Here is a 15,786-nt window from a genome sequence, read left to right as displayed (position 1 = left end):
TACATTATTATCTAATAACATATTCAAGCTTGATATTTTTGTCCCCCTAACTAATACAAGGGCAAACTACATGGCCCTTGTATGGCCATGTACTTTATATTGATTACGGAGTACGAGTTCAAATAGTTGCGGGATCCGGACAATATCCGATTAGTCTATGTCTCACCTGCCCCCTAACTACAGCATGTTTCTGTAAGATACGAGTAAATTATAACAACTGATGTATTTTAAGTACACATTTTAAATAATATTTACCATAATCATGGAATGTATACATATTTTATATAGTTTTTTATGTTGTAGGATCAAAGATAAAAAACAATGTTTTTATCACATTTTGTAGTTTTTTCCTTTCTGCGAGAATAACAGCTGCAGATGCTCATAAAACAATTTGTACTGTACATGCAGGGGCGTAGCTAGAGGGGGGCATCTGTCCCCGGGCGCAGAATCCAAGCGACGCCAAACTGATGTTACGACATTTTAGAATTAAATGTTTTCTATCCTTGGCAAGCAATAGGGATGCAAAATCTTCAGTTGTCCCTGGGCGCTGAAAACCCTAGCTACGACTCTGCATACATGGTGATGACGTAATAACATGATACTCCAGAATTAGTTTGAAAATTTTCATTCTGGTGAATTTTCTGTTCTCTATCATATACGAATCATATATTTATAATTCTTAATAAGTGATTCACAATCTGGTAGAGCATACTGAGACTGATGATTGCTGGTTACATACACTGACTTACGCTAATCATCATAAAAGTACATTAACACTGGTGACCATTTGAAAAAGCTCAGTATTGAAATCCTACAAAATGAAATTCAATTAAAACAGCACACCAACATATGTCATTTGTTTCTGAAACACAATCAAAATGATCCATTTTTGACACCACTAGTAACAGGTGATAAAAATAGATTGTTCACAGCAACACTGAATGAAGAAGACTATGGTTCAAGCTTCATAATATGAAATCGTGATTTATGAAATAATAAAGTATTTGTGATCTAAAGGGTATTAAAATTTATTAAAAAAAAACTAATATTTGTTTACCTTATTAAACATTTCTTTCAATGCAAGTTGTTTTGTTTAGTTTTTCTTTTGTTTCAAGATTTCCAAATGACTTGTCAATTGAAATTTTCTGGTTTTCAGTAAGTTCTCTGTCACTTTCTTCACTACCGGTAGCGGTATTTTCTAGATCTAGAACAACATTACAGTTTTCGCCATTCATGATTTTAAAATTAGCGGCTATCATCATCATATTTAGCTATCCTTTACTATACATATTTGGCTATGCCTCATGAGCTTGGCGACTAACGACAAGTTGTTCCGTTAAATTCTATCATGCTTCTATCGACACCGAGACAATTAAGCCTGAATTGTATTAGTTTAGTTATTTATTATATTTATGTCTATTTCTTGCACATGCTTAAGGCTTATCAGAGTTCTGAATAAATAAATTCCCCCATATAGTTAAGACTTGAGGGACAGTGCTAGATATCTTACCGCCTGATGCATTATGCCTGATGTTTTTATGCAAATAGAATTATTTATTTGCATAAAAAACTTTTTTATTCTAATGTAAAAAGAATGCGGAAACAGTTTCCCCGACAACTCAACATTTTACACCTATAATGATGATAAACAACAGCATATTTGATAGGAAAGAATACATAAAACTGTGAAATTCTTATACATAAACATCAAGTTGAATTAACTGTTTAGCTCTTACTGTGAACATCATTATCCTTATGGCTCTCATCAACATTTAGCATCTCAGCACAGACATCAAAATAACTCTGGAGAGTATCTACTTGACGACATAAAATATCCTTAAATGTTTCCATTTCAGCCAATTTTTCTCTTAATCCACGGGCTTTTTTAAAAGATGATATACTGGCATTTGAAAGGCTAGTAGAACCGACAGACACAGCAGAACCATGACGTCTGAGACTGTTTTCACTACCATATGCAGAATCAATCTATTAAAGAAATTTAAAAATTAAACATTCATGTTTTCAAAAAAGAAGGGAGGAAAGGAAAATCACTATTAAAGATAATTAACAATTCTAGAAAAAAGAAAAAAAGAAAAAAAAAAAAAAAATCACAATTTGAACATTTATTTAAATGTAGACATTTTTTCATTTATCATTAGAACTGTTCACATCACCAATTATAATAAGGTACTTATGTATTATCCCAACCACCTTGGTAGAACTCGCTGAATTTCGACAAGTTGTTCCGTTAAATTCTAGTTGTTGACAAGTTGTTCCGTTAAATTCTAGTTGAAAAAAGTTGACAAACTCTGGGAACCACGCACATAACAGTTCTTCAGGTAACCATATCCCTTGCAAACTGAAATCCCAAAACATACCAAATTATCTTTTTCTTCTGTACAAAATCGCTAAACTGCACCAAGGTGTATGTCAATATGTAAGTACCAGCAAAAAATGTAAAATTGTTGGATCTCATTAAAAATCATTCAAAACAGTTTCTGACAAATTAATTCTTTTGAATTACATCATTTGACAGAAAGCTGCAAATCAGCAGCAAAGCTAAAAAATTTCTTTAAGTTATTAACATATTAAATGGCCAAAAAGATCATTTATTTATTATCTCAACATCATTCTCATAAAGGTGTAAGTTAACAGTAAAGAAGAAATATACTGAAATATTTTTTGATTAACTCACAAAAAATATGTCTGAACAAATTGAAAAGTTCTGCAAAAAGATTTCTACATATAAAATACTCATAACTAAAGATGAAGTTTTTTTCCCTGTGAAGATACAGTCAGTAAAAATTCAAATGATGAAGTCAGTGGAGGAAAAAATGCAAAAATTATTTAAATTGTCTATTTATAGATAAATTACTCGGATTAGAAGAGTTGCCTTTTATCTAAGACCAGTAGAAATGCACTAAGGCAATTTGGGTTATTAATGGCACTATGACACAATTGTTACAAAAGTAAAACAGTCTGATTGGCTTTTTACCTTTCACATTCTTACTAATTGTTACCTAACTATTTCACAGAATATCAATTTAAAATAGATGTTAAAATAGGAAAGTAAATATATCTTATAGCTTTCCATTTTCCTATTTAGTGAATTATTTACATTCAAGAAAATAAACTGAAATTAAAAAAAGACTGACAGTATATGTAAACACATGTTTGAATGAACATACTGAAGGATAATGGCATGGTTGCAACAGGAAGACATTTATCGGCAACTTACTGTCATTTTTTGTACTTTAAAATGCTTTTGATCAAGAATAAAACACAAGTACTTAAAACAAGTTTTCAGATCCATGCAAGTAATATCTTTTAGTACCATTAGAATATTATAAGCCTTATAAAGGGAATAGCTCTTTATTATACCTGCAAATTACATCTACAGAAAACAAGGAAATGGCACTTACTACCTTGTATGCATTCAATGTGTCCACCCACCGATTTCTCTCTTCAGGTGACTCAGCTCGTAGGTACCATACACAATCATGGACACTTACATCAAAACGACATTCATCAAATTCATGAGGCTGTAATTAAATAAAACATTTAGTCACATGGCAAAGAAATTACATTTATATAATATATAAATATTAAATGAATAACTTTTAATTTATAGAGCTTGTCTAAATGATTAAAGAAGGGGTCAACAAACTATTAAACTATTTTTAGGCTTGATCTGTCAATCAAGCCTAAAAATTAATATTGTTTTTTACGTGGCAAAATTAAAAAAGAAAATCAAATTATGAACAGTAATACAACAGCTGATGGCTGTGCTGAGAAGCTGTGAATAATGAGTGTCCATGACTTACAACATTTGCATTCTGTTGTTTAATACTGCAAGTAAGTGTTACCAGTTCTTTCAGTTTTGGTTTAGCAGCACAGGTGGCATTGTTTGTTAAAATGCTCCGTGATATTTTGTTCATTTGATTTATTACCATGTCACTTTCAAAACCAAGTAAGAGAAGAAAAAGTGGACTTTGAAGGTCATGCTTTTAAAGCAGAATGGAATGTGAATTATTTTGTCACATAATTAAAAAAAAAAAAAAAAAAGTATTATATTTATTATGCGATGCTAAAATAGCTGTGCCAAAAAAGTACAATATACATTGTCATTATAACACTAAGCAAATAAAATAATATTCAAAACTTGTACAAAATTAAGGAACACTTAGAATGGAATGTTTCATTCCAATGTAATATATTCATAATAATAATAATAAAAATATATATAAGGCATTAGTAATAAAAGTCAGCTTATTATCTCAGCCCTCCAAAAAATATATAGTGTTACGTATTTTTCTTCTTAAGGGTTTGTGCATTTGGAGTGAATAATGCCGATAGCATTTAATGAAGTATCGAAACATAATTTATTAGCCAGTATTACTAAGGGCAGCTCCAAAATCACATTTACAGAATTACTGATGTCGAAAAACTACTATAAACATGCTGAAGCAATCAGCAACAAAGCCTTCAGACTACACTGGTGTGCAAAAATTAAGGACGAAGTCGAAAAATTAGCATATCAGCTGAACGAAGAGGCAGAGCGGACAGAAAGACCAATCAGGAGATTAAGTAAGGTGATGAACGGTAGCACATGCGCAGATATGCAGGTAGACGTAATGGGGGAGTGTCTGAGTAGTATAAAGCATGTTGTCGGGGTGTAAGATCAGTATTTCTATCAAAGAGATTGCATGCCGTATAGCAGTTAAAATCACACAGAGTTGCTGCCTCAGCGAGAAATGGCGAATAATCAATCTGTTAGACGACATCTGGATGCTTTTATCCGAGGTCAATCTTTGGGAAGTTGGAGGAAGGCCGCAGTGTGACTGCAGAGTTTGGAATTGCTCACAGCATCGTTTCACGACTTTGGAGACAATTTCAAACTACAGGAACAGCTATCCGGGGGTTTAGTAGTGGTCGTCCATGAGGAACCACACCCGCTGATGACCGGTATATTGCCTTACAGGCCAGAAGAAACATGCGGCAGACAGCGGGTGAAATTGCTACACACACGACACATCGCGTTTTACTGTGGCCAGAAGACTGCACGGTGGTGGCCTGTTTGCACGACGCCCTGTACGGTGTGTACCTCTAACGCCTGCCCATCGGAGAAGGCGTTCTCTGTGGTGCCGGGAACACCGAAATTGGAGAGACAACGAATGGGGACGAGTACTCTTTACAGATGAGGGCAGATTCGGTCTGAGTAGCGATTCTCATCGCATATTCATCTGGAGAGAGCAGGGAAGCCGCAATCATCCCTCGAACATCATTGAAAGGGACAAGTATGGCGGTGGCGGTGTTCTCGTTTTGGGAGGCATCATGCTTGGTAGTCGTACAGACCTTCACATCTTCGACGCAGATTCAGTCAACGGGACCCGTTATTGTAACGACATTCTTCTTCCATATGTGTGTCTTTTTAGAGGCGCTATGGGTCTGCAGTTCCTTTTCAAGGACGACAATGCACCATGTCATCGCACAGTAGCTGCCGAACAGCTCTTACAGAGTGAAGATATTGAACGTATGGATTGGCTGGCACGATCTCAATCCCATCGAGCATGTATGGGATTTTCTAGGCAGACGCTTGGCAGCTTGTACCTTACCACCAGTAACGATTCAGGAGCTTCGATTGGCGCTGCAAGATGAATGGGCAGCAATGCCTCAACAACTCATTGACACCCTCATTCTCAGCATGGGCAGACGCTGTGAAACCTACCTAGCAGTCAGGGGAGATCATATCCCCTATTAAAGACACGATGTTTCTTCCTGGACACCCATCACAGGGATGTTTCGGCCTTCAGTCGCATTGCGCTCCATGCTACTTTTTCAATAAAGCTTCTTTTTATCCCTCTGATTTCTCTTTTAGTAAGTGTTGCTTACATTACTCATGTCCTTACGTATTGGGGATCTTACAGTATTAAATGTGTTGATTTGGAAAGCTTTTGAACAAAGTTATATTGAAAAAACCGCCTCGTCCTTAATTTTTGCACACCAGTGTATAATAGGGGATACAACCTGACGGCAAAGCACCAAAGTACAGCTGCCAACTCTGCTCAGTCATTCACGGAGCTCAATACACTCAAGATAAAACTCGACGATGCAAATAAGAGATTCTCTCAATGCACTCGACAACCAAATCGGCACCAGACTACGAGGCACACTCTCTTAACTGACTCGACTAGGCACTGAGCACTCGCTGACTGACTCTCTGCACAGCAGTAAGGTTTATATAGCTTTTGGCTTGTGTTTGAGGACATTCTAGGTTAAACCAGTAAGAATTTGTTCCAGAAGGTTCTCTTTCTGTCTATGGCATATCACCGATTTCATCGCCAAATGGACGATTTCTCACCAAATATGGCAACCCTAAACATGCTTCGCCTTACCAAGCCTGGACGATTTGTAACAATATATTACATTCACTGCTTTATAGTAAAATTTGGCTATCTTTCGAATATGGTAACAGGTAGTTTGGCGACATTTTGGTAAGGCGATAAAGGTTACTAGCTAGGACTTTAGTAGAGTACATGGATAAAGTAAAGAGTGTGCGCAATGCCATTTTTGTGCAATTCTGCAATATTTTTTAAGTGAAAATAGGTCGATGTGTACATGGATGATACCGTGTATGTGCAATTCTTAAAAACGTGGCAGGCAGTGGGCGATTCTGCACTTTCTCCCAATTTCGCACCTAATCTTCGTCATGATTAAGCACTTTTGTTCCATAAAAGTTCTAACATAAGCTTAATTCGGCTAGCAGATTGTTGGAAAAAAATGTTGAGTAAAAAAAAAAAAAAAAAAAAAAGCCTTTACTTAATGAAAAAAAAATGGCATCCAAAAACAAAACTAGCAGGTTGCTGTAGCAGGGTTGGTCACCAAATTTTCGCCAAGTTACCATAATCCAAAGATTAACCCAAAATTTAACCTGCCCTGTAATATGAACATTAATTAATCTAAATATTTTATGTTTTTAAAGCATCATCAGAATGTACATAAATATTACATAAAAATGTCACTTCCTATCAGAAAATTTTGAAATTTTTTCATTGTTCTATGAAAAATAAGATAAGCTGTTACATATGTAAATATCTGGTACTATTTGGTTTCGAGGGGCGTAAAAAATCGCCAAACTATTGTTGATGCCAATGCTGCCAAAAATAATTGTGGCAAGAAAGGAAGTATAACAGTAAATAACTATCTAAGCTTGATGTTTTAATTTAGATGAAAGGTTAATTTCATATACAGTCAAAAGTCGTTAATCTGGACTCATCGGGACTTTGGTGATTTCGGATTATAGATCATCAGTTTAAATCTCATAAGATGGCATGCAGAAATTCTAAAATTAAAAATATGAAACCGTAATTTATGAAATAAAGAACAATTATGATCTAAAGAGTATCAAAATTTACACAAAAAAAAAAAAAAAAAAAAAAAAAAAAAAGAAAGCTTAATATTTATTTGTTTACTTTATTAAACATTTCTTTCAATGTAAGTTGTTTAAGTTGCTTCATTTTATGTGATAATACTTTCTCTTTAATTCTATAAACAATCATAATTTCTTGTTCAGTTACAAAGTTCCGCTGTTCAAGTCCGGTAATTGCTGTGCCGAGAATACCGACTAACTTGCCAATTGAAATTTTTTCGTTTTCACTAACCTCTCTGTCACCTTCTTCATGTCTTTATCCATTTTTTGCAGCAATTCCACTTTTTGTTTGATGGACATCGAAACATACTTTCGCTTTGTAGATCCTTTGGGAGCTCCAGCATCGGAAATTCTATTTGACATAATCAAAAGTTCAAGTTTACTTTTATAAAATTGCTCTTACAGTCTGCAAAAAATAATAAACCGGATCCAATTCGAAGATTAAGGAACAACACAATCATCAACATTAACTGAAATAGATAATCAGATAATTTTAGCGTGCACGCGAAAACGTATTTTGCACTTGCGCACACGCATATGCGCAGTCATAAAGGTCTTACGGGCACGCGTAAATGCCTATGCGCATGTGTCAACGCGGCGCATGCGCAGAAAGTTTTTAGCTTTAAGGTCCGACTTAACGACTTTTGACTGTAATACTTTTTTATTATTATAATTTATATGAAAAAGGCTAAACACGACTGAATGGAAGCATAACAGTAAATAACTATTTCAGATCATTACTATAATTTATATAAAAATTGCTAAACATAACTGAATGGATGCCTGCATCGCTATTTCGCTACCGACTTATCGCTAAAGCATAATTTCATCTCGTTGGTTGTTCAAACGTAATTTTCTATAATGAATGATGTTTTTTCTTTAAACATATTGTCGGTAAAGTGCAGAATCACTCACTTATTTGCTTGCCGCTTTTTACAAGAGTAAAAACAATTGGATTTTTGTCAATTTCCTTTTACTTTTTAAGTGAAAATAGGTTGATGTGTACATAGATAAAGTCAAGGGTGTGCGCAGTGCCGTTTTTGTGCAATTCTAGGATTTTTTTTGAAGTGAAAATAGGTCAATGTGCACATTGATACCGAGTATGTGCAATTCTTAAAAACGCATCAAGCAGTGGGTGATTCTGCACTTTACCCAAAATTCTATTGTCGACTTTTTGTCATGGTCAATTCCCAAATTGTTAAATCCATAGGATATATATATATATATATAAAAAAAAAAAAAAAGGATTTAAAAATTAAACTAGTATTTCAGTGGCATCTTAAGAAATATAGAACTATATAAACTTCCATAATCTGAAATCAACGCGTACGCTAGATTTGGCGCACTGTTAAATGGGCGCATTTGCTAGATTTGGCGCTTTTGCGCATACATTTTCGCAATTTTTTTACGGCCCTCTAAACGGAATAGTACCTTAGAATTTGTTCCAGAAGATTCTCTGTCTATGGCATATCACCGATTTCGTCACCAAATGGACAATCTCTCACCAAATATGGCAACCCTAAACCTGCTTTGCCTTACTGAGCCTGGACATTCTGTAACAATATATTACATTCACTGCTTTAGAGCAAAATTTACTCTGCCCTATAATATGAACATCAATTAATCTAAATATTTTATGTTTTTAAAAGCATCATCAGAATGTATATAAATATTAGGTACTTTTCCGTTTTGCCGGCGCAAGCGATAAAGTCGGCAATAATGGTACAACCGATGCCAAACGGAATATTCTCGCTGGTAACCTTTTACGCCTCATTTTCAAAACAAGTTGCAGCTTTTTCTTATCAGATTGATTGTTTCTTTCAATGCTGGCATATTATTACATAGAATTTTTATCAGATAGTTCAGTTTTATGTCTAAGGCCATTTTCGGTAATTAATTAGGATGCAATCACAGCGCTTACCCGAAGCCGAAAATATAGAAAAGGAAAGTCAAGGGTTAAATTCATCAATTCTAATGAGAATGCATTAGTGAAGTTAAGCACTGGAGTTTTACATAATTTCTGAGTAAGCTATTCATACGCATTGAAATATTTCTTGCATTTAAACTTGTGTTCCAAATTAAGATTTAACTTGAAATTAATGCAGATAATTACTGAGAGCATTAGATTTTTGTAGAGTAGTTTACGTGTGATGAGATCGCTTGGGGTCACGTGATATGAACCGGCGAATTAGTATGTTGAACCATGAAAGCATAGTAAATTCTTAAATTAATGTCTTTTTACAAATTTATTGTCTTTATTTATTGGCTTTTTGTAAATTTTTAAACGATATTAAAATGTTTATGCCTTCAAAAAGAGAATTCTTAGAACTAAAATTTTTTAAATATTTTTTATGTGTATACAATGTGTTGTCGCCAATAAAGTCTGCTTGGCGAGATTTGCGCCGGCGAAATGGAAAAGTACCAAATATTATATAAAAATGTCACTTCCTAACAGAAAATTTTGAAACTTTTTTCATTGTTCTATGAACAATAAGATAAGCTGTTACATATGTAAATATCTAATCAGTTATCAAGTTTACTATGTGGCCAAGTTAAAAATTTTTATAATCTGTCATTCAAAAAAATTTTTGATGACCTCTGCTATAACGCATGGATGGTTAGACTAGAGAGAAGGGTACCCTTTGTATTATCGTGAAGTTGTTTCATTTACCGCCGCGCTGTTGTTTCATTTATTGCCAAGTTGTTGTTTCATTTATTGCCAAGTGGTGGTTTATTTATGTTAACCTGAATAGTTGAATGTTATGAAAACTCTATTACGATGTAATTGGTTGCATGATTGCGGTCAATTTGAATTAGGAAAAAGGTATGGAAAGTGCGTCAGATTTTTGATAAATATGTTGTTATTTTGTGCTTTACACGGTAAAATGGCTGAATATGATAAGATTAATTTGAAGTTCTATACAATTTAGAACGAACGGGGAAAAAAGCATTAATTCACTGGTATGTAAATGAAGGTTTACTTAGAAGCCATTATTACATGTCCTGTTTGTAGGAAGGAAGTGCGTATGGTCGGACTAGCGACACTACAGAGGATATTTTTTACTCTTATTTTGTGAATTTAATGTGGCTATGCCAGTATACAGATTCTAGTTCAGATAATTTTAGGAAGTTTTTGATGCTGTTCAGGAATTTTGTTTGACTGAAGACATATTCAGAAATTTTGTTTGACTAAGACATGACTGAAGACATAAATAAGGTAAGTGGATATTTCCTTTGTATAGTGCAAAGATGAATTTCCTTTTTATGTTATTTCATTGTTTGATTTAAAATGTAGGTAAAAGTATAGTTTAGGGTACCCCTTAGCGAAATTTGGCGGTACATGGATACCGATTTTGTGCAATTCTTAGACTAGTTATTTTGGCTTGCGAAGCGGCGATGCCAAAATAACAAGACGAGCAATTGCACAAACTCGGTATCCATGCACACATCAACTTATTTTCACTTAAAAAAATCCCTGAATTGCACATAAATGGCATTGCGCACTCTTTTAACTTTATCCATGTACAAGTCGACCTATTTTCATTTTAAAAAAAATCCCAGAATTGCACAAACTTGCTTTGCGCACTCCCTTTACTTTGTCCATGTACACATCGATATATTTTCTCTTAAAAAGTCAAAGGAACACCAAATTCTTCAATATAGGCAAACAAAACATACATAATCTCAATAAAATACATTTTAAACCAAACAATAAAATAACATAAACAAAGAAAAACATGTTATACATTTAAGCACTACCAAAAGCGAATATTCACTTACCATGATTTTCGAGTTCGTTTGTACACCCAGAGCCACGTAAAAATCAAAATATCAATCATATTCAAATGACCTTTTTCAAACCAGGTACTCTTTCTGATCGAACGCCTCACATAGTGACCATCTGAACCTTTCTACAAACCCATTCAAATCTATGGTTGATCTTTACATTATGGTAACTTGGCGATTTTTTGGCAAAAATTTGGCAACCAACTCTCCTACAGCAACCCTCTATTTTTTTTTCCCCGCCGCCATTTTGTCTCCACGAAGTAAAGACATGTTTCTTTTCTTTTTATCTACTGAACACTTCTTCCAACGATCTACTAGCCGAATTACACTTATGCTAGAAATTTTATCAAACAAAACTGCTTAATCATGACAAATATTCACTGCAAAATTGGGAAGAAGTGCACAATACCATACTCCTTACGCGTTTTTCAAAATAACACATACACATAAACCATGTACACGCCGACTTATTTTTACTTAAAAAAACATCCCAGAATTGCACAAAAATGGCATTGCGCACTCTTCACTATATCCATGTACACTGCTTTTTTCTCATAAATTAGAAAAATTTCACGAAAATACATGACAATTTTCTCAATCTTTAAACCTGGTAAAAAGAACATATATGAAATTATCTGATCGTGAAAAAGTATTTACCCTTTACAAATATGAACATTTCCACATATAAAATAAATAAAATATCCAAAAACTTTTACCTCTAAATCATCTATTACATTATACACGTCACCAACGAATTCATACCGCAAGCATTACAAATACTTAGTATCAAATATTTAAATCACAAACCACAATAACAAGTAATAGAATTACACAAACTCGGTATCTATGTACCGCCAAGGGGTACCCGTAAATTTACTTTAGAACTATTCTTGTATACGGCTTCGCTTGACAACAAATTTCTTGCCAAATATTTTTGGCGAGAAACTCCACGGTGCCATATTACTATCTAAATTGTCTACATTTCGATATTAAAGCCTAAAATGTTTAAAAAAAACGCAGTTCTCGCACTTGCAAAAACCACGCTTTGAACACACAATTTAAGACAGATGGGAAAATATTTGTAAGGGCTTATTTGTGTGTTGGATGTTGGTTTGGAAGTACATTGTTTATTTTGTGCTTTACATTGTAAAATGCCTGCTGGTGGTACGATTAATCTGAAGTTTCTGTACACTTTAGAACGACTGGGAAATAATAATTGACTGGTGCGTAAATGAAGATTTAAATGGCTTTGTTCACTTCTCGGTAAATTACGCTGCGAGTTTTAAGGATTTGGAAAACGGAGCTCATATCAACACTATGGAAGTATGTGGCATGTATTAAAAAGTGTTACATCATATCCTGTCATAATTTTGGTTTCTTTAGTATGAAGTACTATTACTTCGTATGCACTGTTAATGAGTAAAATATCTTTCATAAGCAATTAAAGGTTACATAACAACAAAATGCTGATGACTCACGCTAACATGTTGCTGTCAGTTTCCTAGGATATTCCTCCTCAATAAAATTACACATTATGTCCAACACAATTTAAAATGAAACTTGGCGCAATCAAAGACTTTCAGCAGATGAGGACAGTAATAAGATTATGGGATTTGTGCCCATGGAAAATATAACAGAGATGCAACCTTAGCAAAATTCACAAGAACTACAGCTAACAATACTCTTTTATAACAACACACAAAAGCGATATTTACTCAAAGTCACTATTTATACTTATTTACATAAAAAATGAAGATTTTGGACTTTAATAACACAGAAATATAATTCTCACTAACTATTGCAGAAAAATACTGAAGTACAAACAGCGAAACCAGCACAGTAGATGCTTCCTAAAAACAACCAGCACAGTAGATGCTTCCTAAAAACAACCAGCACAGTAGATGCTTCCTAAAAACAACCAGCACAGTAGATGCTTCCTAAAAACAATGTCACATATTTCGATATGAAAATACTATCCCAACAAAATATCATTTGACTCACCTTAATGACAGCTTTAAAGATACTTATGGCGCCACGACATCCATACGCTGTATCATCTTCCGATTTATAATATGCTAATGTACCGTCTTTCAAAACTATGTACCGATCTTGCCATCCATGGATATAATTTGTCCATTTGCTAAGAGTTCCATGTAATTCCGGCTGAGTAAAGCCATTTTCAATATCTTCCTCATCTTCACTGAGATTCACACTATGATCATCAGACATTTTTCGTTTCAGTTAAAAGAAAGAAATAAAGATCAAAAGCTAATTTATTGTGAAAACATTTATCTGAGAATTAAAAGGTATTTTCTGTTCAGAGGTGAGGACATCACCAAATGGACAATCTCTCACCAAATATGGCAACCCTAAACCTGCTTTGCCTTACTGAGCCATGACATTCTGTAACAATATATTACATTCACTGCTTTAGAGCAAAATTTACTCTGCCCTATAATATGAACATCAATTAATCTAAATATTTTATGTTTTTAAAAGCATCATCAGAATGTATATAAATATTAGGTACTTTTCCGTTTTGCCGGCGCAAGCGATAAAGTCGGCAATAATGGTACAACCGATGCCAAACGGAATATTCTCGCTGGTAACCTTTTACGCCTCATTTTCAAAACAAGTTGCAGCTTTTTCTTATCAGGTTGATTGTTTCTTTCAATGCTGGCATATTATTACATAGAATTTTTATCAGATAGTTCAGTTTTATGTCTAAGGCCATTTTCGGTAATTAATTAGGATGCAATCACAGCGCTTACCCGAAGCCGAAAATATAGAAAAGGAAAGTCAAGGGTTAAATTCATCAATTCTAATGAGAATGCATTAGTGAAGTTAAGCACTGGAGTTTTACATAATTTCTGAGTAAGCTATTCATACGCATTGAAATATTTCTTGCATTTAAACTTGTGTTCCAAATTAAGATTTAACTTGAAATTAATGCAGATAATTACTGAGAGCATTAGATTTTTGTAGAGTAGTTTACGTGTGATGAGATCGCTTGGGGTCACGTGATATGAACCGGCGAATTAGTATGTTGAACCATGAAAGCATAGTAAATTCTTAAATTAATGTCTTTTTACAAATTTATTGTCTTTATTTATTGGCTTTTTGTAAATTTTTAAACGATATTAAAATGTTTATGCCTTCAAAAAGAGAATTCTTAGAACTAAAATTTTTTAAATATTTTTTATGTGTATACAATGTGTTGTCGCCAATAAAGTCTGCTTGGCGAGATTTGCGCCGGCGAAATGGAAAAGTACCAAATATTATATAAAAATGTCACTTCCTAACAGAAAATTTTGAAACTTTTTTCATTGTTCTATGAACAATAAGATAAGCTGTTACATATGTAAATATCTAATCAGTTATCAAGTTTACTATGTGGCCAAGTTAAAAATTTTTATAATCTGTCATTCAAAAAAATTTTTGATGACCTCTGCTATAACGCATGGATGGTTAGAGTAGAGAGAAGGGTACCCTTTGTATTATCGTGAAGTTGTTTCATTTACCGCCGCGCTGTTGTTTCATTTATTGCCAAGTTGTTGTTTCATTTATTGCCAAGTGGTGGTTTATTTATGTTAACCTGAATAGTTGAATGTTATGAAAACTCTATTACGATGTAATTGGTTGCATGATTGCGGTCAATTTGAATTAGGAAAAAGGTATGGAAAGTGCGTCAGATTTTTGATAAATATGTTGTTATTTTGTGCTTTACACGGTAAAATGGCTGAATATGATAAGATTAATTTGAAGTTCTATACAATTAAGAACGAACGGGGAAAAAAGCATTAATTCACTGGTATGTAAATGAAGGTTTACTTAGAAGCCATTATTACATGTCCTGTTTGTAGGAAGGAAGTGCGTATGGTCGGACTAGCGACACTACAGAGGATATTTTTTACTCTTATTTTGTGAATTTAATGTGGCTATGCCAGTATACAGATTCTAGTTCAGATAATTTTAGGAAGTTTTTGATGCTGTTCAGGAATTTTGTTTGACTGAAGACATATTCAGAAATTTTGTTTGACTAAGACATGACTGAAGACATAAATAAGGTAAGTGGATATTTCCTTTGTATAGTGCAAAGATGAATTTCCTTTTTATGTTATTTCATTGTTTGATTTAAAATGTAGGTAAAAGTATAGTTTAGGGTACCCCTTAGCGAAATTTGGCGGTACATGGATACCGATTTTGTGCAATTCTTAGACTAGTTATTTTGGCTTGCGAAGCGGCGATGCCAAAATAACAAGACGAGCAATTGCACAAACTCGGTATCCATGCACACATCAACTTATTTTCACTTAAAAAAATCCCTGAATTGCACATAAATGGCATTGCGCACTCTTTTAACTTTATCCATGTACAAGTCGACCTATTTTCATTTTTAAAAAAATCCCAGAATTGCACAAACTTGCTTTGCGCACTCCCTTTACTTTGTCCATGTACACATCGATATATTTTCTCTTAAAAAGTCAAAGGAACACCAAATTCTTCAATATAGGCAAACAAAACATACATAATCTCAATAAAATACATTTTAAACCAAACAATAAAATAAC

At 33.8% G+C, this 15,786-nt stretch overlaps 1 protein-coding gene across 3 annotated transcripts in view; it reads right to left on the bottom strand.

Moving 5' to 3' along the window:
- cert (ceramide transfer protein) overlaps nucleotides 1-13,542 on the bottom strand; it is a 61,644-nt gene extending 48,102 nt beyond the window's left edge. For 2 of the 3 annotated variants that reach the window (XM_085818295.1, XM_085818297.1), the window contains exons 1-3: nucleotides 13,217-13,542; nucleotides 3,423-3,542; nucleotides 1,737-1,986 (exon numbers count right to left, since the gene is read on the bottom strand). In XM_085818295.1, coding sequence (XP_085674421.1) covers nucleotides 1,737-1,986; nucleotides 3,423-3,542; nucleotides 13,217-13,444 — 598 coding nt within the window. In that variant the 5' untranslated portion in view covers nucleotides 13,445-13,542. The remainder of the gene's footprint in view (nucleotides 1-1,736; nucleotides 1,987-3,422; nucleotides 3,543-13,216) is intronic. The other variant, XM_085818296.1, reaches the window with a different exon arrangement.
- Between the last annotated feature and the right edge of the window lie 2,244 nt (nucleotides 13,543-15,786).

The sequence above is a fragment of the Stegodyphus dumicola genome, chromosome 6 (assembly GCF_044657685.1).
Source record: "Stegodyphus dumicola isolate Sdum_Otavi_A_Nest chromosome 6, ASM4465768v1".
Lineage (NCBI taxonomy): Eukaryota > Metazoa > Arthropoda > Arachnida > Araneae > Eresidae > Stegodyphus > Stegodyphus dumicola.
Note: the sequence above shows the minus strand (reverse complement) of the source record. Positions and strands in the feature narration are given on the sequence as shown.